A 24,723-nucleotide genomic window follows, 5' to 3' on the forward strand; every position below is an offset into this window, starting at 1 on the left:
GTTTACTCAACCTTCTATCCTTCCGAGGTAGGTAAAATGAATAGCCAGCTTGCCCAGGGGTGGGGTGAGGCGTAATGTGTAGCCTTTATAATTAAATTAGTGCAAGGAAATCACCCCAGAGGGAGACCACGGCTGCAATCCAAGGATAACTGCAAGCGGGATCTGAAGGCCTTAGGAATGGACCTCAACAGATGGGAAACCCTGACAACTGACTGTTCAGCCTGGAGGCAGGCGGTGCATCACGGCCTCTCCCAATTTGAAGAGACCCTTGTCCAGCAGGCCGAGGCAAAGAGGCAGTCACAAAGGAAGCAAAACCAGGGAGTTGGACAGGGGACAGATTGGATTTGTCTCCAGTGTGGAAGGGATGGTCACTCTCGAATTGGCCTCCTCAGCCACACTAGACGCTGTTCAAAGTCCTCCATACAGAACATGTTACCATAGTCTCTCGAGACTGAAGGATGCTTAATCTATCTAAATAATTAAATTGTAAACCACCCAGGGTGTGCTTAAAATACTAAGGGGTGAAATATAAGCAACATACTTTGCTTTCCTTTAAAAAAAAAGAAAGCAGAAATGTTCTCCTTTGGCTGGGCATCACGTTCTGTGTCTCCTTGTTGTTGTTGCCATCCACACTCAGCATTGAGTCCTTTTGCCTCAGCCGCAAGTATTTCTGGTTACAGCTCTGGTTTCACATGATTAGTAACAAGAAACTTGGCCTTTCAAAAAGGAAGGTTATGCGGGACGGGACAGACGTAGTGCCTGAGCTTCTTTGTTTGAAGATGATGTCCAGTTAATATTCATTTTAAAATCACAACTCCGGCACCGCCGGCATCTTTTCCTAACTTGCATCTAAGGTACATCCCTGGCAAAATCTGTCTGTCACGAATTTTTGGGACTCTTTTAAGTTAATTGCCCTAAAAGCAAGTCACTGGGGCAAGCATGATGGGGGGGGGTTTCCTCATTTTTGAAAGCTAGCAGATTGTAGGGTTTCATGAGTGGTCTATAAAGGTATGGCCTACTCTTGCATTTGTATTAAAGGCATAGAAGCCTCTCCTCCATTTCAGCTGGCCACCTTAGTGTTTTGTGTATCTACGTGTACATGTGAAGCAACAGGGAAGGGAGAGAAGGATAAAAGCGGGAAGACAGAAACAAGGAAATTCAGATTGCTGGATAGCTCAATGGCTTAGGTCTCTGGCCGCGAAGCCAGAGGTTGGGGGTGCAATCCCCCCACGATGCCTCCTTGATTGGGGCTGGACTCTATGATCTATAGGGTCCCTGCCAGCTCTGCACTTCTAAGGTGGTGGTGGTGGTGGTTAATGGGGGAGGATTTCTATGACATGTCATGTTTTCCCCTGCAACCTGGGTCTGAACAGGTTTATAAGTAATCGGATGAGAAAGGCCAGATCACTCATAAACATGTTTGAACTCGCTTATGGGTTCAAATGTAGGTTGCAGAGAAAATGTGAAGTGCCATAGAAACCCTCCCCCTAATTATTAACCCATCGCGTGTAACTATCTAAACCTGGCCTTGATAACTAGCCACGCCGCCTTTTCAGCCAAACTCACACTTCCCTCAGTCCCTTCGCACTCAAATCTTCCACAAACAACATTTAGAAGGTGCGGCGCACACACAGACACACATTTTGTTTGGAAAAAAGCATCACGCAGTTCACTTTGGTGGAAATGTCCTTGAGTCACGACTTAAACTCAGCTTATAACATTGGATTCCCTGAATCAACAGAGGAAGAAACTCTCCCTCAAGAGATTTCACCATAAGAATATCCCACTCTTCAGATGTTGGTGATTATGCTACAATGGCGAACAAAATGATACGTTCTCAGATATGAGGAAGAGCAGAATCTGAGGGAGGCGAAAATCCCCTGCTTGCTGAGCACCTCCCAGAATACTACAATTCCCGAACATTAAGGAGAGGTGAGGAACCCACAGCAGTTCTTTCTTGCAGAGCCACTTCTGGCCATCTTGGGCTGGTTCTCTTATTCCGAGCTCTGAGGAGACTCGCTTGACGGTTATAGAGTGTAAGCTGTTGGGTTTGAGCAAAGCGATCCCTGCTAAAAGACTAGTCCGTGGAAAGAGTTTGAGCCTCCCCCGCCAGGATCGTGTCCGCAACCCCCCGAGGAGCCATCATCATCATCATCCCTGTCGAAGTCTTTCCACCATAGAGGGGATTTGGGCAAAGCAGAAATGTAAGCGCTCCGACTTCTGGCTTCCTTTTCCTGCTCCTGTGGGGGGTACAAAATCCACGAAAATCAAATCCAAGCAGGCCTCTTGATCATGAGCTACCGTATTTTTCCGTGTATAAAACGCCCCCATGTATAAGACGACCCCCACTTTTCTAATCCAAAATTAAGAAATCCAAGCGGGGCTTAGCAAGTGCAGGGGGAAAGGGATCAATGTGCTGCAGGATCGCTTTGATTCCTGCTTTCCCCTCCACTTGTTTTTGTTCTCGCCTCAGCCTAAAGGTAAAGGTTTCCCTTGACAATTTTTGTCCAGTCGTGTTCGACTCTAGGGGGCAGTGCTCATCCCCGTTTCCAAGCCATAGAGCCAGCGTTTGTCCGAAGACAATCTTTCCGTGGTCACATGGCCAGTGCGACTTAGACACGGAACGCTGTTACCTTCCCACCGAGGTGGTACCTATTTATCTACTTGCAGTTGCATGCTTTCGAACCGCTAGGTTGGCGGGAGCTGGGACAAGCGACGGGCGCTCACTCCGTCACGTGGATTCGATCTTAAGACTGCTTGTCTTCTGACCCTGCAGCACAGGCTTCTGCGGTTTAGCCCGCAGCGCCACCACGTCACAAGCTTACTTCCGCGTATAAGACAACCCTCAATTTTTAGTCTAAAAATTTTAGACAAAAGTATAGTCTTATACACAGACAAATACGGTAAATTATAGAATGGCCAAAAAGCAATTGGTGTAAATCCAGGCTGTGAATTAGATAGAAGACGTTAGCATCTTCTATCTATTAGCATTTGCTGTTCTGTGCTGAGATTTATTTACAGTAGAACCCCCATATCTTCAGGAGATTGGTTCCAAGCCCCTCTGCAGAGGCTGAAAAATGTGGATGATAGCAAACACCATTTTAACAGTGAAGACTGTATATTGCACAGTCTCTGTATCCCACTAGTGGCCAGTTCTGGTAAGTTTGCCTACAGAAATATATATTTCTAGGATTTTTCTTTTAATATTTTCAGATCATGGATAAGTGAATCAGCTGATCCTGATCCGGTGTACAAGGGGGTCCTACTGTATTTACTTGTTTTGTTAATTTATATACTGCCTGATTAGGGAATATGCGCTACTCTAGTCAGTGTACAGAGAAAAACATGAACCACCCGAACCTCCTACAGCGCCACTCCCATATCACCTAATCAATACAGTGGAAGAGGCAACTTGAATACAGCTGAAATACAAAAGGAACCTAAATTTCAAATTAAAAATTAGTAGCCTTAGGTGATATGTTCTTAAAGGCTGCCTTGTATAATTCTCTCTTGAGTAATTTCCTAAATATCAGGAGGGAAGGAGCCTGGGTAACCTTGATTGGCAGGTTATTGCACAGAGTGGGGGCCACCACCGAGAAAGCTCAATTCCTGGTTAGCGCCTTTCTAGGCTCCCTTGGTATGACCGTCTTTCGCACTGTGGACTGTGAGGAGCATGTGAAATGGCTAGCTGTTTTCTGGGAGAGATGTTCCGACAAGTATCAAGGTCCGAAACCATTCAGATCTATGCTAATTGCATTACACTAGCACATGGAACTGATAGGATTTGAAAATTCTATAGATGTATGTCAGGCTCCCTCCTTCCTTACCTTTAGAAAGCTTGTTAAATCTGTGCTTTTTAAAGAGGCCTTTAAGAGTATCCTTCCTTTGCAGGGGACCTACTGATCTATTGTTTAATGCCATTTTTAAAGTCACATATATACTACTTCTACAGCTATCACCACCATGGATTTTGGGGGGATTAATTGGTGTTTTGGTGGGCGTGGGGTGGGAAGGGTTAGGATATTCTTTGCAAACTGCCCATAGTAGTGACTTGCCATTACATGGGCGGTATATATGGTAAGACCCCCACATCTGTGGGGGATTCCAAGCCCCATCCTGTGGATGCTGAAACCCGTGAATAAAAGTGAATGCTATGCACAGTATGCCAAAAGAAAAAAAAATCCTGGAAAAAGTATTTTCATCATGTATTACCAGAACTGGCTACCAGAGGGAAGCAGAAACCATGCTAGGTATTTTTCAACAAGAATGCACAGCATAGTCTCTGGTTCCCTCTAGTGGCCAACTCTGATAAATATACTGTGGAAAATATTAATTTCTAGGGTTTTCTTTTCTTTCAATATTTTTTAATATTTTCAGACTGCAGATAAGTGAAGCCACAGATATTGATCCCACAGACACAGGGGTCCTACTGTAAATGTAACCAACCAACCAACAGGATTTGGGGGAATAATACATAACTTTAAGAATCATAATCATAATAAGCAGCCCACATTACCTGCAAGAAGAGGATATTGTCCTTTGCAATGGCTTCCATTAGGCTTTTATCCGGTGAATGCAAGTCCCCGTTCACCCAGCCAGACTCCGCTGCAGCGTCACAGCCCGTGCTTTCGGACTGAGTTCTCCTCTGCCTGTAGAACAACAAGTAAGCGGTGTCCTTGGGCAAGAAGGAGGTCACGTGGCTCACAGACTCAAAAGAGGAGAAGGAGACTCTGGTGTCGTTGAAAAGATACCACTGGACAGCCACATTCGGCGGTTTCTCCGAGGCAGCATTCCAAGAGGCGTCCTTCGGACCGCTTTCTGCAGCTCCGTTGTCGTCACACTCCCTGGCATAGCAGTAATAATGGCCGCTCTCCGAAGAGACCCCAGAATGCACCACCACACTGCAGAGATCGTACATCACAGAAACAAATCCCCTGCAGGACGACGGAGAACGGTCCCTCGTCCTTGCCGGATGAGTCCCGCTCGGTTCCTCGGAGGTCAGGACGGGAAGCTTCAACGCCAACGGGACCGAGACGTTGTCCAGGATCTTCTTCCTCCTCATGATTCTCAGGTCGAAGGAGAACCTCAGCAAAGTGAGGACGAGGTAATGAGGCCCCTTCGTCACTTCCGCCAGCTTCTCCGCATCTTGAAGGGAGGCGCAGTTCTCACAGTGGTAGCGGTTCTCCGCGGTCAGCGTCTCGGGCGATAAGAAATAATTGATCAGATCCGGGACAGATCGGGACGGTGCAGAACCTGAGGTGGGCCCCTGCGGAGCCAATCCAGATTCTCCTGGAGGCTTCACGCACGTGGCATCCTGCTCGCATCTCAAAGAGGAAGACATCTCCTGACCCTCTGGTCTCAAGGTTTCCACGGGCAACACTGGACTCGTTCCAGACGAGACGGGCATCCCGGATTTCCTGGGTGGCTCGCTCAGCCTCGTCTGTGGTTCTACACTTGCCTGAACGTTTTGAGGGCCCATTTCTTCAATGGGTAAAACTGAGGCACTGCCAGTGGCTAGAGGCACATGCTGGTCAGCTGGCGGGAAAGCCAAGGAGAGGTCGGTGAAGGCCTCTTCCCTGGAGGAAACTTTTAGGCACTTCAGACAACGGATTTTTGTCTTAATTTTGCCACCAAACATTTGTTCAACAAGAGTCTTGTCTCCAGAGAGCTGCTCGTCAGCTGGACACGTCAGAGTAGACTCTTTGAGCTTCTGGTAAATTCTTCTCCCGGTTTTCTCTTCCTCGTGAAGTCTTTCGGTGGGGTAGAGAGAATATAGGGAGGAATATCATGACACACTGAGATGCCTTCTAATGCAAGAACGAAACACCAGAGCCTGGAAAAGTAGTCTTCGACCACTGCGGGCGTTTGGGAACTCTAGTTCAAAAACGCAACTTTTCCTAGTTCTACATGAAACCATGCCACCTGGAAAAGGATCATTCCCTCCTCCCCGCAACCCTCCTTATTTTGAGACAAAAGTTGTATTACTAGGAGGGGAAAATACCCTGTCAAGAATCTTGTGGTACTTTACATTATTTATTTAATTTGAATGAGAACACATTCATTTAATGTATTGCCCATTTGTAGGCTACCTTCCACTGTGTTAGATTCTTTTAAAATGAAAAACTCATGATACATTATTAAATTACAGTGTTGCCCTGCTAGACGATTACCCTGAAAAACGACGAATCTGCATGACAACAAGTTTTTGCGATCGCCATTGCGCTTCGCAAAACAGTGTTTCCTATGGGTGATTTTCGCTGGACAATGTTTCGGTCCTTGCTTCGCAAGTCGGTGTTTTATTTCAGGACCAATGCTCCACAAGATGACAATTTAAACAGCTGATTGTCAGCTTCGCAAAATGGCTTCCCTATGGGCGATCTTAGCACAACGACAACTATTTCCCCATTGGAATGCATTAAACGGATTTCAATGCATTCCAATGGGGAAACACTTTTCGCAAGATGATGTTTTCGCTAAACAACGATTTCAATGGAATGGATTAACATTGTCTTGCGGGGCACCACTGTACCTCGGGCGGTGGTGAGCGCTCCAAGGCTGGAGGCATCTGAGAAATTTAGACAAGCAACTGTTAGATATACAGTGGTGCCTCACTTAACGATTACCTTGTTAAATGATGAAACCGCTTTACGATGAAGTTTTTGCGATCGCTATTGCAATCACAAAATGAAGTTCCTATGGGGAAAATTCGCTTAACTATGATCGGTTCCCTGCTTCGGGAACTGATTTTCCGCTAGACGATGATTTTAAAACAGCTGATCGGCAGCTCTAAAATGGCCGCCCGCTGTGCAAAATGGCTCCCCACTGTGCTTTACAGGCACCCAAAAATGGCCGCCCTGTGGAGGATCTTCGCAAAACGAGCAGGTATTTTGCCCACTGGAATGCATTGAACCGGTTTTCAATGCATTTCAATGGGTTTTTTAAAATTTCGCTTGATGATTTCGTTTAACAGCGATTTGAATAGAACGAATTATCCTCGTCAAGCGATGCACCACTGTACTTTGATTTGGAGTCCTGCATTGAGTAAGGAGTTGGAATCGATGGCCTTGAAGGCGCATCCAGCTCCAGGATGCTATGACTCTACGATCTCATGACTCTGATGACGTGGACTTTAGTCCAAGAAAGTAGACACCATGATAAATCCGTAAGCCTTTGAGATGTCACCACACATCTTTGTCATTTTTACTGCAACGGGCTAATATAGCTGCTCCACTAAGATGCAAGCTCAACTGTACTGCTCCAGAAAGCATCCACCTTACCGATCAAGCAGGTATTTCAGGTATTCGGAGCAGTCCTGCTGAGCCCCATGGGTGAACCATGGAGGCCATGAGGCCAAGAGGAAGCTTTCAGGCGAGATGGCCGGGCGCTGGTTGAGCAGGAAGAGAAGGGGAGAAGCACGAAAGGGGCGAGAGGAAAAATGGGGAAAAGAGATACAATTATTTGGTATACATGTCGTCCAAAGGCCAGGCAAAAACCTGCTCCTCTGACTCTTTTCACTTTACATCTTTAAAAAAAAAACTGGTAGTTGAATTCACATTTTGTAAGCTGTTTTGAATGTTGCTTAAGCAGACGTCGTCTAGTTATTCTAGAAATAAATGTACCTTTAAGAAAAAGAGCAGGACCCCGTTTCTCCACTTCCTTTAGCAAAGTGAACTCCTTTCCTCTAACCCAGTTTTTCAAGCAAGACTGCTTGTGTTGAAGTCCGACGTACAATCTTACCTTGTTGGGCTAACACTTGTTGAAATTTTAATTATGTCTACAAACAGACGGAAGATTAACTGAGCAGAGAAGGCCAGTGTGCCACAGAAACTGGGGGACGTTTGAAGCATTATGTGGAACTCAGAGCTGAGAAAAGTTTCTTTTCTGGACTATGGCTCCTAGGTTTTTCAATTCCAAAAAAAGAAATTTTCCCACAATATGGTGCATTCAGTGGTTCCCAACCTTGGATCACCAAGGTGTTCTTGGACTACAACCCCCAGAAATCTCAGCCAGCCCAGCGAGGAGTAAAGGTTTCTGGGAGCTGAAGTCCAAGAACCTCAGTGTGACTCAAGGTTGGGAATCGCTGCCCTAGCCGGTACCTTTGATAGATGTTGGACTACATTTCCCATCATTCCCAGCCTGCACAATCAAGCGGTGCTACCTGGAAATCATGGCTGTCCAAGAAGAAAGGATGAGGTTGTCGAAGTTTAAGTCAGCTGATCAAGGCTCAGGGAGGCGTGCTTTCCAATCTCTGCTCATCATCACAAGGGGACCTCGTGCGGATCGTTTTCTCAGCCTGGCCTACATGGCAGGGTTGATGTGTCATTAAATGAGAGAGGAAGCAGGCCCCTCTGAGGTCCTTTCGTAAATGGGCATGAAGTGGGGGAACTGACATAGAAGCAATGTGAATAGGTAGTAATAAGCATTGGGGTGGGGTGGGGTGGGGGGGCAAACCTCTCCCCGGCCCCCCAAATACAGAACAATTTCCTTTCCTAACCTTGCTTTGAAGCAAACCAATTTGGTTGCCTTCATGAAACCAAACCAAACCATGGATTTACCTAGAATAAAATTAAGAGATACTTACCAGGGAGGAGGACCGGCTCAAACTATGCGTGAGCCACGAAGTTCTGAGTCCACGTCTTACCAGGACAGCTAGAGAAAGCCTTACTCAATTCTAGCTCAAATTAGGAACAGTGATCATTATGGCCTACCTTTCAGGCACAGCAGCCAGAAAGAAAACGCCTGAACGTTCCTGTTTTCTTTTCCCCTCCTCATTCCTGTTTCCTTTCGTGCTGTGCCTTTTCAGACTGGAAGTCTAGAGAGAGGCTTGTTTTCTCTTTATTCCTCCGTAAGCCATTTTTAGAGGTGTTCCAAGTTACGGGAGGACAAAAACATTTGGAATAAAGCCATCCTGTCGATGGAAATGCCTTGAACATTCAAAAATCTATACGACAGGACTTCATATCCATGGGAGACTGGGTTCCAAGCACCCTCAAAGATGCTGAAAAAGCATATTTTATAGCAAACACTATTTTAATAGTGAATTTCATGGTCTCTGGCTCCCACTAGTGGCTAGTTCTTGTAACTTGATCTTTAGAAAAAAATATTTCTGGGATTTTTCTTTTAATCTTTTCAGACTGTAGATAAGCGAATCAGCAGATACTGATTATGGTTCATCATAAATGCATGGGAATTACCTGACTATGCTCTAGAAAGGCAAACAGCCACTGAAGCTTCGCCATCAACGGTTGGGAGTTGTTCTCGGTTAAATTCAGCACCGAACGCCGGAAGCTTGGGAAAAAAATTTTTTTTACAAATCAATAAATACATCTGTTAACATGACCCTTCATTAAACATCACATTAAGCTGTTAAACAGGAGCTTCCCAAGCCGTGACTATCATTGTCCCAGCAAATGGACCCACCCACAGCCTTTCAAACCTGAGCCAGATCTAGCAGCTGCCCCAGGCAACAGATTTCGGGGCTCATAGTTATTTAATTCACTCTAACTGTATTTTTTACCACCCGTTGAAAAAAGATCACATTTTTGGCCCACAACTTCCTGAATCCCACAGCCAGCCAGAAATCATGATTCCACCCCCTGATTTTTATGACCAAGTTTGGGACAAACTGCTTGTGAGATTTTAACCCACAAGGTTATGGGCCTCTTTGTGCAGGAAAGGATCTTACTCAGAGGCCATGAAAAGAGCTTGGATGATGCTGTTCATGTAGCACGTATTTCCCAAATTAATCAACCCTATTTTTCCTGTCTCCGATTTGGAAGCCAAGCGAGGATAAAAACTGGCCAGTTCGTTCTTCTGTGAAGTCCAAGCATTTTGCCCAAGGAGGTGTTTGATTCGGTCTTCATTTGGAATGGGAAGAGCCTTCAAAAACAAGGAAACCCAAAGAAAAGAATCAATCTGTTGTCGTAGCCATGTAGCCAACCTGGGGCATTGTTTTTAACCACCTTTCATAATGTTTCATCATTATCACATGCCTCACTTCAAGGTAACTGGAACACTGCAACTGAGTGTACTGAAAAAAGAGTCAAGTCCTCTTGCAATATTAAAATAAAATTTAATAAAATGTACTTGTTTCATCAGATACTGTAAATACCGCATTTAAGCCTTGCTCCAACCCTAAAAGATGGTACTAGAATGAAAAACACCGAGCAGTGGTTGAAAGAAAGAAAGCATCCCAAATCAGTCCATGCACAAAAGCTGAATGGACTGGGAGTCAGAATGTACAGACGGTAGAGCAGCACCACTGTCAGCATGACAATATATGCTGGCAGGTGACTTTACAGGGCACAGAACAGCTGTGAAATACATACGGCTCTATCTTCCAAATGAGGGAAAGGGCTTTCAAGGCAGCACTGGAGCAAAGTATTGCTAGGTCACTAAGGAAAAACAATTTTTTTAAAAAAAGAGGTGAAAATAGCCAATTAGCACCTTGTCAACTTGCCAATTAACACCTTGTCAGGGTAGCTTCTGCTGTCAAGGAGCTCTGTGCAAATGTAGCTTCCCTGCCTTTGTCCCTGCTGACTCCTCCAAACTGACTGTTGTCTGGACAGCTACAGTGATTTCACTTGCAGAAAAGCTGTGGATTATAACAGATCCATTTTCCTTAATGTGCAGTCACACCCTAAGATAGGTCTGCTCACAGCCCGAGCCACAATTACATGGAAGTCTCTTCTGTGGCTAGTTGTTTCCCATTAACTCTCCAGCTCTTATTATTTCATTTTAAAAAAAAATTTAAGCCTTGAAAGCCCTTTTTCAAAAAAGCAAGAAGCTTGAAGACAAGAAGCACTTGGGAACTGACACCCCTATGATTGCCCCATTGTCTTCAGATCAGGCGACCACACACAGCAGAAAGCACAGAAAAGAGATGCCGGCCAAGTGGAACAAATTTATATCATCCCTGCCAGCTTAAGAGAAAAAGATCGTTCCCCATTCAAAAGAGAAGATTCCATAATGAACTTGATATCATGTAATCACAGGGGTTTAACTTGAATTTATCTATGGTTAATCTGGTGCAAAGTGTGGAATAAATGGCCAATGTAGTCGCCCCTTAGATTCAGACCCAGCTCAACTCAGGATATATCTTAGGCCTTGTAACTGATGATGAATTATCCAAATTCTAGATTAAACCATTCTCCCCACCTCACCCCACTTTTGTTGCATGCAAATCAGAAAAGGGAAATCGTTACTTTGATTGCTTCTACAACTGGTTCATAGAGGTCTGGAAATCCTGAAAAACGGAAGAACATGCAGTGGATCAGCTCAGCCAGCTGTTCCAGGCAGCTTGCCGCAGAGTTCGAGTTCTCCTTGTTGAGGGCAGCCACCATTCTCGGAATGTGCGGGAGAAGCTTAAAGGAGGACGAAACAAAGTCAGTCTCAAAATAAGTAGGCAGAATCATGTGTCTTGTCCAAAATGGACTTGTAACAAAAGCTTTAAGGGTAAAGTGCAGCTGAGTTTTGTTTTCTTCTGTCTGTCAATCATCTTGTGGACTGGCCATACATCAGAGTCTCATTCCCACCTCTCTTCTCTGAGACATCTGAGGAATCAGCATTGATTGGCCTGTTTCAGTGGTTCCCAACCTTGGGTCCCCAGATGTTCTTGGACTGTAATTTTCAGAAGCCTTCATCACCAGCTATCCTGTCCAGGATTTCAGGAAGATGCAGTGCAAGAACATGTGGCGACCCAACGATGGGAAGTATTGGCCTCTGTTTGGACCCAAGGTGCAACTTACTTATTTGCATTTATTGGCTTAGAATGGAAAAATTCAAAATAGTGTATGACTCTGATTGGGTTGACTTTCTGACTCATGGCAATCTTAGTAGGGTTTTCAAGGTATACGACAGGGACAATAAAAGATACACAGTTATACTCAAATATATAATACACAATTCAACATGCTGCATTCATGTCATCTATCACAGTGGTCCCCAACCTTGGGCCTCCAGATGTTCTTGGACTTCAACTCCCAGAAATCCTAGCCAGTAGAGATTGTGGTGAAGGCTTCTGGGAGTTGTAGTCCAAGAACATCTGGAGGCCCAAGGTTGAGGACCACTGATCTTTCAGATAGAGGTTCAGTTCAGTTGGGACTAGAAAGGGAACACCTCTAGTGGCCAGTTCTTGTAAGCCTATTTAGCAATATATATGTCTTGGATTTTTCTTTAAATATTTTAAATTTTATTTGTTTGTTTGTTTGTTTGTTTGTTGCACTTATATGCCGCCCCTCTAGACCTTGTCTACTCTGGGCGGCTCACAACAGACAAAAACAGTTAATATATAATAACAATTTTACAGCAATATACAGTGATAACAATAGTTCAAGATGGGAAGAAAAATAAATTAAGTAGTGCCTGGAGGGAAGGCCTGTCTGAATAACCAGGTCTTAAGTTGGTTTAATACCTTCAGACCATGAATAAATGAATCAGTGGATATTGGTTCCATGGATAAGGGGGTCCTAATGCAATTAAATACTCCATGTTCAATTTGCTCCGGATGAATTTATTCTGGGTGCTGTGCTGGCTGTTCCCAAAGGACATTGACCAGGTTATCTGTGACAGGACGGGATGGGGACAGAAGAGCTTATGTCCACTCCACCTCGAGCCAGCCCCAGGCAAAAGAGCCAGCGGTCCAATCCAACCCTGCTTCTGTATGTAAACAATAAAAGACCTGGAGTTCACATAAAGCAGCAACTAATAAAACCTGATGCCTTACCAAGTGAAATGCTTCGTGGGAGTGCTGGAAGCTGAGCAGCATATAACGGAGAATAGAGAGGGCCCCATCCCTCAGGATAGGGTACAAGAGCTTGGAAAACACCTGCAAGAGAAGGAGGGGGGATTAAAACAAAGAGAGGTTCGCTGTCACGAATATGGCAGTAGCAACATGACCATCGTCTCCACTGAGGCTAGATCAAGAGGTCAGAAAAATGGCGAGTCAAAGCATATTAAGAGGCTTCCAAACTGATATTGAGTGGCACCTGCTCTGGAGTTAATATATCAATGGTTTAGGCATCTGGCTATAAAGCCAGAGGTTGGGAATTCGATTCCCCACTGTGTCTCCTGGGTCAGCCTGAGTAGCCTTGGGCAAGCTGCACCATCATCCCAGGGCACCCCCTAGAGGAAGGAAATGGGAAACCACATCTGAATATTCTCTTCAGAAATCAGTTGACAGGACATGAAGGTGAAGAAGGAGGAGGAGGAGGAGAGAAGAGAAGAGAAGACAAGAGAAGAGAAGAGAAGAGAAGAGAAGAGAAGAGAAGAGAAGAGAAGAGGAGGAGAAGGAGTAGAAGGAGAGGAGGAGGAGGAGGAGAGGAAGGAGGAGGAGGAGAGAAGAGAAGAGGAGGAGGAGGAGGAGTAGAAGAAGGAGAGGAGGAGGAGGAGAGAAGAGAAGAAGAAGAGGAGGAGTAGAAGAAGAAGAGGAGGAGAGGAAGGAGGAGAGAAGAGAAGAAGAAGAGAAGAAGAAGAGGAGGAATAGAAGAAGAGGAGGAGGAAGAAGAAGAAGAGAGGAGAAAGAAGAAGAAAAAGAGGAGGAGGAGGAGGAGAGGAAGAAAAGAAGAATTAAATTAAATTAAATCAATCAAAAAACTAAAAAACTAAAAAACTAAAAAACTAAAAAACTAAAAAACTAAATAAATAAATAAATAAATAAATAAATAAATAAATAAATAAATAAATAAATAAATAAATAAATAAATAAAGTTTCCTTCCAACCAGCAAAGAAAAATTAAAGGGGATGGAGCCATATTGACAAGGGGAGAGGAGCCACAATCCAGATTTATCACCATATATCTGTTTCTTTTGGCATCTAATTTTCCTTACCAACTGGGAGCAAAGAAAATCAGCTACAGAGAAAGAGAGAGAGATCTAGTAAATAGTTGACTGCAGTAAAAATTGGTAAAGGTTCCCTTTGACAATTTAAGTCCAGTTCTGTCCAATTCTAGGGTCCGGCGCTCAGCCCCATTTGTAGGCCAACGAACTGGCGTTTGTCTGTAGACACGTTCTGTGGTCAGGGGGCCGGCATGACTTGGACATGGAACGCCGTGACCTTCCCACCGAGGTGGTACCTATTTATCTACTCACATTTTTTTACATACTTTCAAACTGCTAGGTTGGCAGGAGCTGCGACAAGCGACGGGAGCTCCCTCTGTCGCGTGGATTCAAACTGCCAACCCTCCTATTGACAGAGCAAGCGTGTCCCTTCCTGTAGTAAAGGAGCATTCAAGCCCTTCTAAATTTCTTTGCCTGTAATGAGCAAACTTTTGAACTTCTGAGAAAAGTAAAGCCAAGCACTTTCACAGCCTATCCTAAAAATGCAATGCAACTCATAATGACAAGTCCTAAAGATCAAAATGTTTTACAAGGGTCCCCAATTATGGCTTTGGTGGGTTTCAGTGAGCATTTCCATGGGTGGATAGGGCTTTCCTGCCAAGGATAACGCCAGGTAGTCAATAGGGCTGGGAAAAGGTACACTCTGAGCTTTTGCTCCTGTAACAGCCCAGTGATCCTGAGTACCAGCTGTGCTGACTGGGGGATTCTGGGAAATGTAGTCCCCCAAAAGTAACATTCCTAAGCTCTGGTGATCAATTGTGTAGAGGCCTAAATACCAACCCTCTCGATTTTGGAGAGCGTGACTTCAATCAAGATGCTGAACTTTTTCACAGCAGCCAAGCCCTTCAGCAACGCGATGATCCATTTGTCTATGTTCTTCCCTAGGGGCCAGGCGACCCACTCCGTCATCCTGCAAAGAGAAAAGATCAAGGGGGTGGAGACCGGTTAGAGCAATCTGATAAAATGGGCAGCAGGTCAGGGTGGGTGTCAAGAATTGCAATCCTCGGTAGAGATGGGCACAAACTGGTTCGTCCCGGTTTGTATCAGCGGCAGGACAGGTGATGCTCCTCCCCTGCCCCACCTCCTCCAGTTCAATCATTCCCCTCACCAGGCCAAGCATGCCAGCTTCCTGCACCTCCTCAACTGATCTCCCAGTTCTGGCAGCAGCTCAGGCTTTTTGGCCCCGCCCCCTTGGTTGATCTGCCACTCAGACAAAAGGGCGGGGCAGAAAAGTCTGTGCTCTTGCTCCTGACTGGGAGATTAGCCGAGGAGGTGAGGAAAAACCACCCAAACTGGGCCTGGTGATGGGCTGTTTGAGCAAAGGGGGGCAGGGAAGGGGTGCAGATGAACTGGGATGAATGGTTTGTGCCCATCTCTAGTATTAGGCATACACAGAGTTGCAATGGTTCCCAACCTTGGGTCCCCAGATATCTTGGACGAAAACTCCCAAAAGCCTTCCTCACTCGCTGCGCCGGCCAGGATCACTGGACGTTGTAGTCCAAAAACATCTGGGGACCCAAGAGTGGGAACCACTGTTTTAGGTGAAAGCAAGAGTCAAATTGAGTCACGGAGGCAAGCTGGACGGAGATTTAAAAACTGTGCACCAGGACCATTCAAAAGGTCACCTGAAGCTTGGAGCCCCTTCTCAGGACCAATGGCCACCTACATACTTTTCATCGCAAATGCTCTGTCCTCTCTGAGTATGAAAGCTGAATCTTATCTTCCTCCTGCTGAAGCTGTTTTAAAAAGTCTTTAACCTCACTGGACCCCTGTTTTTATGTCTCAGACGAAGAGTAGAACTGGCAATCCAATCAGATAATAAGCACAAGGAACGCCGTAAGACCTCTTTTCACTGAACCTGTGGCTGATCTGAAGCCTGGGTCCCGAATTTATCTTTCCTTTATTTCCTTTTGTTGCTTTGTAGGATTTCCACTTTTCCTTACTTCCACATGATTTTTTTCCACTGCTATCTTGACTTTATCTTTATGCCCTATATTGTTTTTACATCCATTACTGTCATCTATCATTTTTATCTTTATTATTACCACTTTCGTATTTTTTGCTTCAAATTTAGCAATAACTCTGGCATTATTGTGGTCAGGCTCATGCCCCACAACTTTCCAAACCGTTGTTTTACACTTGCCACTAGAGAGTGCAATGGGAGTTTTATTTCCTTAAGCTAAAAAGTAAAGAGAACGGTATTTGGCAGGACTGAGGGAAGCAGGCTCTTTTCCTCAAAGGTCCAGAGGTGTTTGTGTGCAGCCCCTGGATTTCTAGACATTGCCTGAAGAAAAATGTTGTGGTTTTGGAGGTCTACCCTCAAAAAAGAAGGAGAGTCAGATCACAGCCCCCTCCGTGGAAACTCAAAAGACAGAGCCACAGGCATTATAACCTGTTGCTCAGACATTTCCAGCAGGAAACACCGTCCAGGATCAGATGATCCACTGAAAGCTAGTCCTACCAAGAAGAGGGGGTTTGGAAAAAGAAAAAAAACAGACTTTTCTCCCTCTGATTGCCAGTCTAGGTGGCCAACATGGGTAAAAACCAGAAGTGGAGAATTAAAACCTCCAGAGAGCAGCAGAACTGAGAGGCAGAACTGAAGCATCAGTGAATGAACGCAGCCATTGAAAGAATGCCAGAAAGCGTGCGTGGAGACGACCATTTCCGCCATTCATTTCTATAGGAGAAACTCCCCTTGAACCGAAAGCATACAGTGGCTGGAACCAGCTGTATAAAATAAATGAGGCTGGCAATTCACAAACTAATTAATTAATGATTTAAAATACTTCCAGGCCACCCCAAGGCAGCTTACAGACTATTAAACTATTTAAAAAACCCATAATTCAGTTAAGAGTCTTTCTTACTGTTTCCCTCGTTCATTTTCTGCCCTGGTGTATTTGAAAATAAAGTAAGTGTTCAAAGAGAGCCATGCGTGTCCGGTTCATTCTCATAGAAAAAGGACACACCTAGGACACAGGTTGGCTACCTGTGCCCCTACAGAAGCGTAACTGCGCTATACAGTTTGATAACATTTTACTTACCATAGCTCCAGTCTACAGAATCCTGTATCCTACGTCGTTTGATGAGATATTCATCCATCTTTTGTCAAGGGTGCTAATCTACTTCCCTAATCTACAGCGCTAGACCCTCTAACGCAGTGGTCCCCAACCTTGGGCCTCCCGATGTTCTTGCACTACAACTACCAGAAGCTTTCACCACCACCTCTGCTGGCCAGGATTTCTGGGAGTTGAAGTCCAAGAACATCTGGAGGCCCAAGGTTGGGGACCACTGCTCTAACGGACCATTTGAAGTACCTCCACCTCCAGAACACGGCGAAACAGCCCGAAACACCTACAACATCCATCGGATCCTGGCTGTGAAAGCCTTTGAGAATACAATTTTAACTACCTTCATAAGAGGCAAAGCCCAGGGATGCCACAGGACGGAGCTACAGCAAAAGGAATTCTATCAAACTAATGCAGCTGTGCAGAGCAGATGCATTCTAGATGGAGATGGACTCCATCTCCCATCGTCCCTCAATATAGGAAGTGTTGGTCAGGGCTGTTGGGAGTTGTAGTCTCACAACAGGAATGCAGATCAAGGCAGAACATCTGGAAAAAATCCTTAACTGTTCAAGCAGTATGACAATGGAACCAATGACTTTGGCTTCAATGTTGGAGGCATTAAAGAGAAAATTGGACAGCCATCTGTCAGATCCGCTTTGAATTTCTGCCTTGCGCAGAGGGTTGGACTTGATGGCCTTAGAGGTCCCTTCCAACTCCATGATTCTAACATCTGGAGGGTCACAAATTGCCCTAAAATATCTCACTACTCAGGGGAGAGCACTGTATACTGTTATCTCCACTCACTGTCTTCCGTATTCGGTCTGATTGCAGGAAAATAGGGGCTTCCCAGAAACACAGTGAGGTCGCTGGGGAACCAGTGCCTGGACAAATCTCTGCATCAGCCCAGCTTGTGCCAGACGAGATGTCTGTCTGGTAAGACGGCAGCTTCTTGGCAGGCCAAATGTGTTGTTGTTTTTTTTTCCAAGTCTCCTCCAAGCCATCTGCTCTTCCGTAATTGCATTTTATGGAGACTGCTGAATGTCTCCTCCAACCGTCCGCCTTTCAGAGGGCTGTTATTTTAAAACCCAGGGGTAGCTGGGGGGGGGGGAAGGTAAGCCAAGACTTAATTTTAGAACCACTGCCAGTTAACATCTTCCATTAGCTCTCTGGGGGATAAAAAGAAGGAAAAGAAAACTGAAGCGGGCTTCGAAGGGGGTGCATGTGTGGGTTTTGCCTTCCAGCTGTGCAAGAAACAGATGTTGGCAAGTCTGAGTCCACTTGGGTACCAAGTCCCGAATTGCAATCCCTAAGTCTGAATCCCGATTAAAAACCAAGATTTTTCCCCCCAGAAAAAAGGGGAAGGTGGGTGGGCTCCTAGTAGTGATTCAAGTCTGAGTCATTGAAAAAAACGAGCCTGAGAAGATTCACCAGTGCTTGTCCCGCGATTGGAGTCCCCATTCCTAGCAAGAAAGCAGAGAATCAAATCAGGAGCAGGTATGTTCCAGCGGCCAGGCAGAACATTTTTTCTGGCTCCAGGACTCATCTAAGGATTCACCTAGTGGGTACTAGGTAGGCTGGCTGTTTCCTGTTGTTGCTATCAAGAACTTAATGATGGTCCTATGAATGAATGACCTCCAGTCCTGTCATTAACAGTCCTGCTCCACTCTTACAAAATTCAACGCTGTGATTTCCTTGATGACCTCCATCCATCTCGGATTGGGTCGTCTTCTTTTCCTGCGGCCTTCAACTTTACCCACACTTATTCAAGTCTCCTCTTCTCACGATGGGCCCAAGAGACGATATCCTGAATGTCATCATGCATGCTTCCAGAGAGACTTCAGGCTTTTTCATTGCTAAGAAAAGTGAAGTGGAAGCTAAAGTTGTACTCGTCTCCTGTTGGCGGATTTCCCGCAGGCGACTAGTCCGTTGCTGCACGGACAGACAGCTGGACTAGAATCACCCCTCAGGCCCAGCATGGCTGTTTTTTGGAGCAGACCTTCAGATGATTCTTTTAAAAGAACAGTTTGCATCATTCTGAGAATTTAGCAGAAAGACTCATTCACACAATACATTTATTTATTTCATTTTCCATTCTTGCACCTACCTGGTTACAGTTACACATCAAAGCCTAATTCAGACCCAGTGACCTCTCAGCATCTCCTACCTGCCAATGGCCACCATCATCTGTACATCCGTTATGCTGTCATCATTGGTGAGATTCCTTAGTATCCCATCCATGAGTTCCAGTGGAATGTGCTGGACCACACTGGCTAAGGCAATCGATGGTGGCTCCTGATCTTCTGCAAAACCATTAAGAGAGAGGCAGGTAAAAACCAGTATTACAAGAAGTGATAAAGATTATATCCTTTGCAATTGTACTTGTTTAGTCAGTCACAAAAATATTATTACCCCATTTATCTATCGGAGGTTCCTCAAGAAGGAGAGATCCATTAATAAACACACACACACACACACATTCACACAAATGGACAAACACATAGATGCTGCTTTCAGGATTTTGTTAGGTTGCTTGATAAACTGACGAACCTTGATTGCTCAAGCTGATTTCTGATGGTTAGGATTAACCCAGTCTATGAGCACAGAGGAACAGCTTTGTGATCTGCAGAGAGCTGCTACAAAGCTATTCTACTGGCAGGTAATAAGAAGAGGGCCTTCTTCATGTTAGCCTTACACTTCCAGGATTCCCTTCCAAAGGAAATACAAATGGCTCATCATTAACATTCTTCAAGAGAACATTGAAAGCACCTCTATTCCAGCCTGTGTTTGGTATTTCTGTGCTTTACGTTTCTTACTGATGAGGTTAATTAATGACCAGACCTGATGGGGCACTTTATCCTCATTAACATGTTGTGTGGCTTGCATCTTCATTAAAATTTTGGAGAGGGTACTGTGCCCTGAAAAGTGAGTTAAGAATCTTTAAATACATCAATAAATGCACATTATGTTAAAGATTTTATTACCTCTCTAAACATTTACTTGTGTGGGGAGGGCAAGGTGCTACATTTTTGTTGCTGTTGTTTAGTTGTTAAGTTGTGTCCAACTCTTCGTGACCCCACGGACCAGAGCACGCCAGGTCCTCCTGTCTTCCACTGCCTCCCGGATTTGGATCAGATTCATGTTGGTCGCTTCCATGACACTGTCCAGCCATCTCATCCTCTGTCGTCCCCTTCTCCTCTTGCCTTCACACTTTCCTAACATCAGGGTCTTTTCCAGGGAGTCTTCTCATGAGACGGCCAACGTTTTGGAGCCTCAGCTTCAGGATCTGTCCTTCCGGTGAGCACTCGGGGTTGATTTCCTTCAGAATGGAGATAGGTTTGTTCTCCTTGCAGTCCAGGGGACTCTCAAGAGCCTCCTCCAGCACCACAATTCAAAAGCATCAATTCTTTGGCAGTCAGCCTTCTTTATGGTCTAGCTCTCACTTCCATACATCGCTACTGGAAAAACCATAGCTTTGACTTTGCGGACTTTTGTTGGCAAGGTGATGTCTCTGCTTTTTGAGATGTCTCTGCTTATTAGTATGCTACATACGTTTGAGAAAAGGAAACGTCTGCCTTCATTATACTGGCAAACCAGAACACTGAAAATTGCTTTTGAAAAATGGTAAGATACCGTCAAATAATAAGATACAGAAAAGTAGTAAACTGGAAAAGTTACTATTTTAAAAAGTAAATGTTGGTTTTCTTACCAAATCACTTAATAGTTGTTGTTCGCTAGTTTTCAAAAATCTGAATGACACAAACAACAAGCTTATGATCTAAAAGACACCCAAGAAGAGCTGCAGCAGAACTTCAAAAGTAACTTTAGAACTTAGTTACGCTCCAGAAGGAGAGATGTTCTGCTTCATGGCGTTACAATAACACCATAGGTTAGTGATGCCTAAATTACTACAAAAAGTTAATGGCAGGTAACTTGTTATTTGTAATGCATTACATCTGAGCTCAGACACAAACCTAGAAACCCGGACAAGACGGAGGTCTTGAGGGTGGGTGGTCCCTCCATTAGCGGTTTGGGTGACCTCCCTTTCTTTTGGGGGGACGATCCTTACCGCAAAGAGTGAGGTCCGCGGCTTGGGGATACATCTGGACCTGGCGCTTCCCATGGAAACCCCGGTGGCGTCCGTGGTCCGTTCCGCCTACTTTCATCTATAGCGGATTGCCCAGCTGCATCCATATCTTGATGGGGGGCCCTCACTACTCTAGTCCACACGCTCGTAATCTCAAGATTAGACCACTGTAATGCACTCTATGTGGGGCTGCCTTTGAGATTGTTGCGGAAACCTCAGGTGGTCCAGAATGCGGCAGCCAGGCTCCTTAGTGGGGTGAGAAAATATCAGCATATCTCCCCCACTCTGGCTGCTTTGCACTGGCTGCCCATCCGTTTCCGCATTGATTTCAAACTGCTAACAATTACGTACAAAGCCCTAAACGGTTTGGGACCTCGATATTTGGCAGATCATCTTCTTCCACCTGAATCTACCCGAATCACCCGATATAGCCAGCAGGGATGGCTGAGGGGCCTAATGCCGAGAGAGGCCCAGAAGGAAAAAACAAGAAACCAGGCCTTCTCGGCAGTGGCCCCTCAGCTGTGGAACACCCTTTCAGCTGAAATCCGCCTGGCTCCCTCGCTGGGTTGTTTTTAAATGGCTTTTAAACTTGGCTCTTCAGGCAGGCCTTCCCTCCAGTCAGTTAACTGATCCCTATCCTTCTTGCTTGAGTTATGCCATCTTGGTTATATGCTGCTTAGAAATAGGTGTTAAAATTGTGTTTTAGATGATTTTATATTGTTTATATTGTTCTGTTCTTATTCATGTAAGCCGTCCCAAGTAGATGTTGTCTAGAGGGGCGGGGTAATAAGTCGAATAATAAATAAAATAAATAAATAGAAGCCAATTTCCAGCATTTCATCACACAATAGGGTGATGAAGAAGCCTCGACTCGCGTTGAATGGTGAGAGATTCTGAACCAGAGAATGGGAAGGAGTGACTACTCATTATGGCTATATATTACCTCTACAGCAGAGGCAGTGTGCTGCTCTTATGTGTCTGGTATCCTTCCTGCAGGTTTTCCATAGGCTACTTACCTACCTTATAAGGTTAGTGTGAGGTTGTCTAGCTTCTTCTGCCTGAACAAAGAGATGCACTGGATCCAGTGCTGCCCTGAAATTAAAATTTGCCTTCAGAGCTTAGAGAACTTTACTTCCTATTCCCAAGACCAAGCATGAAAGCAATACGAAGGTAAACATTCTGACTGGGCAATTTTGGGAGGTGTAATCCAAAAAAAGAGAGGAATTTTTCCAAGCTCTGCGCTTCCCGTCCCTTGTGTTGACTAGAACAGCTTTTGTGGGGGGACACACACCCCATCATTCATGACCCCCCAGCATTTTGCTAGCAACCGCAGAAAATTGAATTCAAGTGAAAAATGGACAGCCATCCGTCTGATCTGTTTTGACTTGGACTCTTGCACTGAGCAGGCGGTTGGACTCGATAGGTTTATAGGCCCCTCCCAACCTCGTTATTCTAGGATTCCATGAATAATGAAATCACACAGAGTTGTAGAATTATAGAATAATTGAGTTGGAAGGGGCTTATAAGGCCACCGAGTCCAACCCCCCCCCTTCCCTGTGAGTTCTAACCCCTCTCTGAACGTCTATGCTTACCTGTTGATGAAATTATTGCAAAGAGTTCTTTCAAGGCCGGGAGGATGGAGGACATCTGAATCTTCCATATCTTCTGCAGCAAGAGGCTGACTTTGAGGACTTGGTCCAGGAAATCCACAATGGCCTCTTCTCGGCCGGAGGTGGTGCGGAACTGCCCGATGCAACGGATGAGCTGCTGGCAGAAAAGGGCCTGCCGTTTGCCTGTGGGGATACACTGAGGATGCTGGGTGAGAAGCTTGCTGATCTTCACGCACTGCTTCAGCCCTGGCCTCTCGCAAACTTTCCGGAGCACTTCGGTCCTCAGCAAGAAGAAGATATCGTTGGCCGCCGGGCTGTCCAGAACGAACGGCAGCCCCAGGTGAATGTAATCGAACACGTAGGGGCTCCTTTTCCCGAGAGGCCCGTAACCCTCTTGGAGAAGACTCAGGAGGAAGCGCGCGTTGAAGAACTCCTCGAAGGCCTCCTTGTGGTAAAGGCCGAAGGTTTCCAGCACCTCTTTGCCAACCGTCCTCTTGAACTTGGTGTCGCCCACGAGGAAGAGCTTGGTGGACAGCTCCATCATGGACCAACACTGCTCACTGTTCATGGGCTGCTTCGAAGCCTCTACGACGCGCCGTACCAACCCTTGTTTCATGTGGTCAGGGTAGGAAGACATAACAATGGCCTCTAGGATCCTATCCATCTCGATCTTCTGGAAGTGAATCAAAGAGAAACAAGGTCAGTATGGGATTTCTCCTTCCCCGGGGATGTCGACCTCTCTTTGGTACCAAGTTCAGAGTCCCAAGCCTCAATGCTGAGTCCCTATTTCAAAACAAGCTTCCCCCCACCCCCAGAAAAAAAGGCAGGGGTGGCTGGGTTGTCAGTCCTGAGATGAATCCAAGTCTTTGGAAAACAACAACAACAACAACAACAACAACAACAACAACAACAACAACAACAACAACAACAACAACAACAACAACAACAACAACAACAACAACAACAACAACAACAACAATGCCTGAGTTGAGTCCAAGTTTGAGTCACTGGTGTGACTAGCAAGAATATAATCAACCTGCTCTCATTTTTTTAAATACAGTGGTTTAGGAGGGAGGGGTTCTATTGTAAGAAGAGATGCAAACTGCACAGACTGAGAAATTAGCTGGAAAACACAGGGGCGGATGATGGCAAAGTGCTCTGGGCATTTTTAGATTTCCCAGAGTCCCATAGGCTAAGGCCCCTGAAAAAAGCTCCCTGAAACATATAGAATATGTTCTGAATCACTCAGGGTGGACAGACAGGTGTACATGAGTGTATTCTTCCTCTTTGTCTCATCAAGATCTGCATGCAGACTGCAGTTCTTAGTCTTCCTTCCTTCCTCCATCCTCCTGCTTTATTTATTGATTTAAACTATTTTTACCCCCATTTCTCCTTATAATCGAGCTTAGACATCTTTCCCTCCTGGACCATTCTGAGTTCATAACCGCCTTCTTTCTTGCCTTACTGCCAGTCTCCACATCCAAAAGTCATAAACTGCGTACTGGGCCACTGCACTCTGCCAGTAAATACCAAATCATCTCAACCAATGCTATGTCAGAGTCACTGCGGGGAAATTAAAAGCACTGGGAAATCCACCCTGCTGGTAGTGGAACCTGAGTACCAGGTGCACCATATACTACTACTACTACTACTACTACTACTACTACTACTACTACTACTACTACTACTACTACTACTACTAGTAGTAGTAGTAGTAGTAGTAGTAGTAGTAGTAGTAGTAGTAGTAGTAGTACATCATCATCATCATCATCATCATCATCATCATCATGTGCTGTCAAGTCAATTCTAACTTTTCATGATTTACTAGGTAGATAGCACTCAGAAGTGGCTTACCATTCTGGGGTGCCCTGGGACTGTGCAGCTGGCCCAAGGCTACCCAGGCTGGCTCCTCCGGGATGCAGAGTGGGGAACTGAACTCCCAGCCTCTGGCGCCACAGCCAGAGGCCTGACGCACTGAGCGATCCAACTAGCTCATATACTCCCTAAGACCTGACTGCATCAAACCCGATCCAACACCAGCTGCGCAGGCCACGCTGCTGAAGTCCCAGGCCTTGGAGGCATGCCCAGGACACTGTTCCATTCCCAAGCCAGGTCTGGCTCGTCAGCA

At 45.4% G+C, this 24,723-nt stretch overlaps 1 protein-coding gene across 2 annotated transcripts in view; it reads right to left on the reverse strand.

The window, feature by feature from the left end:
- Nucleotides 1–1,641: 1,641 nt before the first annotated feature.
- The window catches only part of USP35 (ubiquitin specific peptidase 35), a 33,306-nt gene continuing 10,224 nt past the window's right edge, over nt 1,642–24,723 (reverse strand). Inside the window, exons 1-11 of one of the 2 annotated variants that reach the window (XM_078390201.1) lie at nt 24,450–24,589; nt 22,578–23,268; nt 19,066–19,201; nt 14,617–14,746; nt 12,725–12,826; nt 11,205–11,363; nt 9,686–9,879; nt 9,195–9,288; nt 7,278–7,384; nt 4,517–5,750; nt 1,642–2,240 (exon numbers count right to left, since the gene is read on the reverse strand). In XM_078390201.1, coding sequence (XP_078246327.1) covers nt 2,070–2,240; nt 4,517–5,750; nt 7,278–7,384; nt 9,195–9,288; nt 9,686–9,879; nt 11,205–11,363; nt 12,725–12,826; nt 14,617–14,746; nt 19,066–19,201; nt 22,578–23,268; nt 24,450–24,452 — 3,021 coding nt within the window. In that variant the 5' untranslated portion in view covers nt 24,453–24,589 and the 3' untranslated portion in view covers nt 1,642–2,069. Of the gene's footprint in view, nt 2,241–4,516; nt 5,751–7,277; nt 7,385–9,194; nt 9,289–9,685; nt 9,880–11,204; nt 11,364–12,724; nt 12,827–14,616; nt 14,747–19,065; nt 19,202–22,577; nt 23,269–24,449; nt 24,590–24,723 lie in introns of those variants that run through there. The other variant, XM_020810938.3, reaches the window with a different exon arrangement.

Source organism: Pogona vitticeps, chromosome 3, assembly GCF_051106095.1.
Source record: "Pogona vitticeps strain Pit_001003342236 chromosome 3, PviZW2.1, whole genome shotgun sequence".
NCBI lineage: Eukaryota > Metazoa > Chordata > Lepidosauria > Squamata > Agamidae > Pogona > Pogona vitticeps.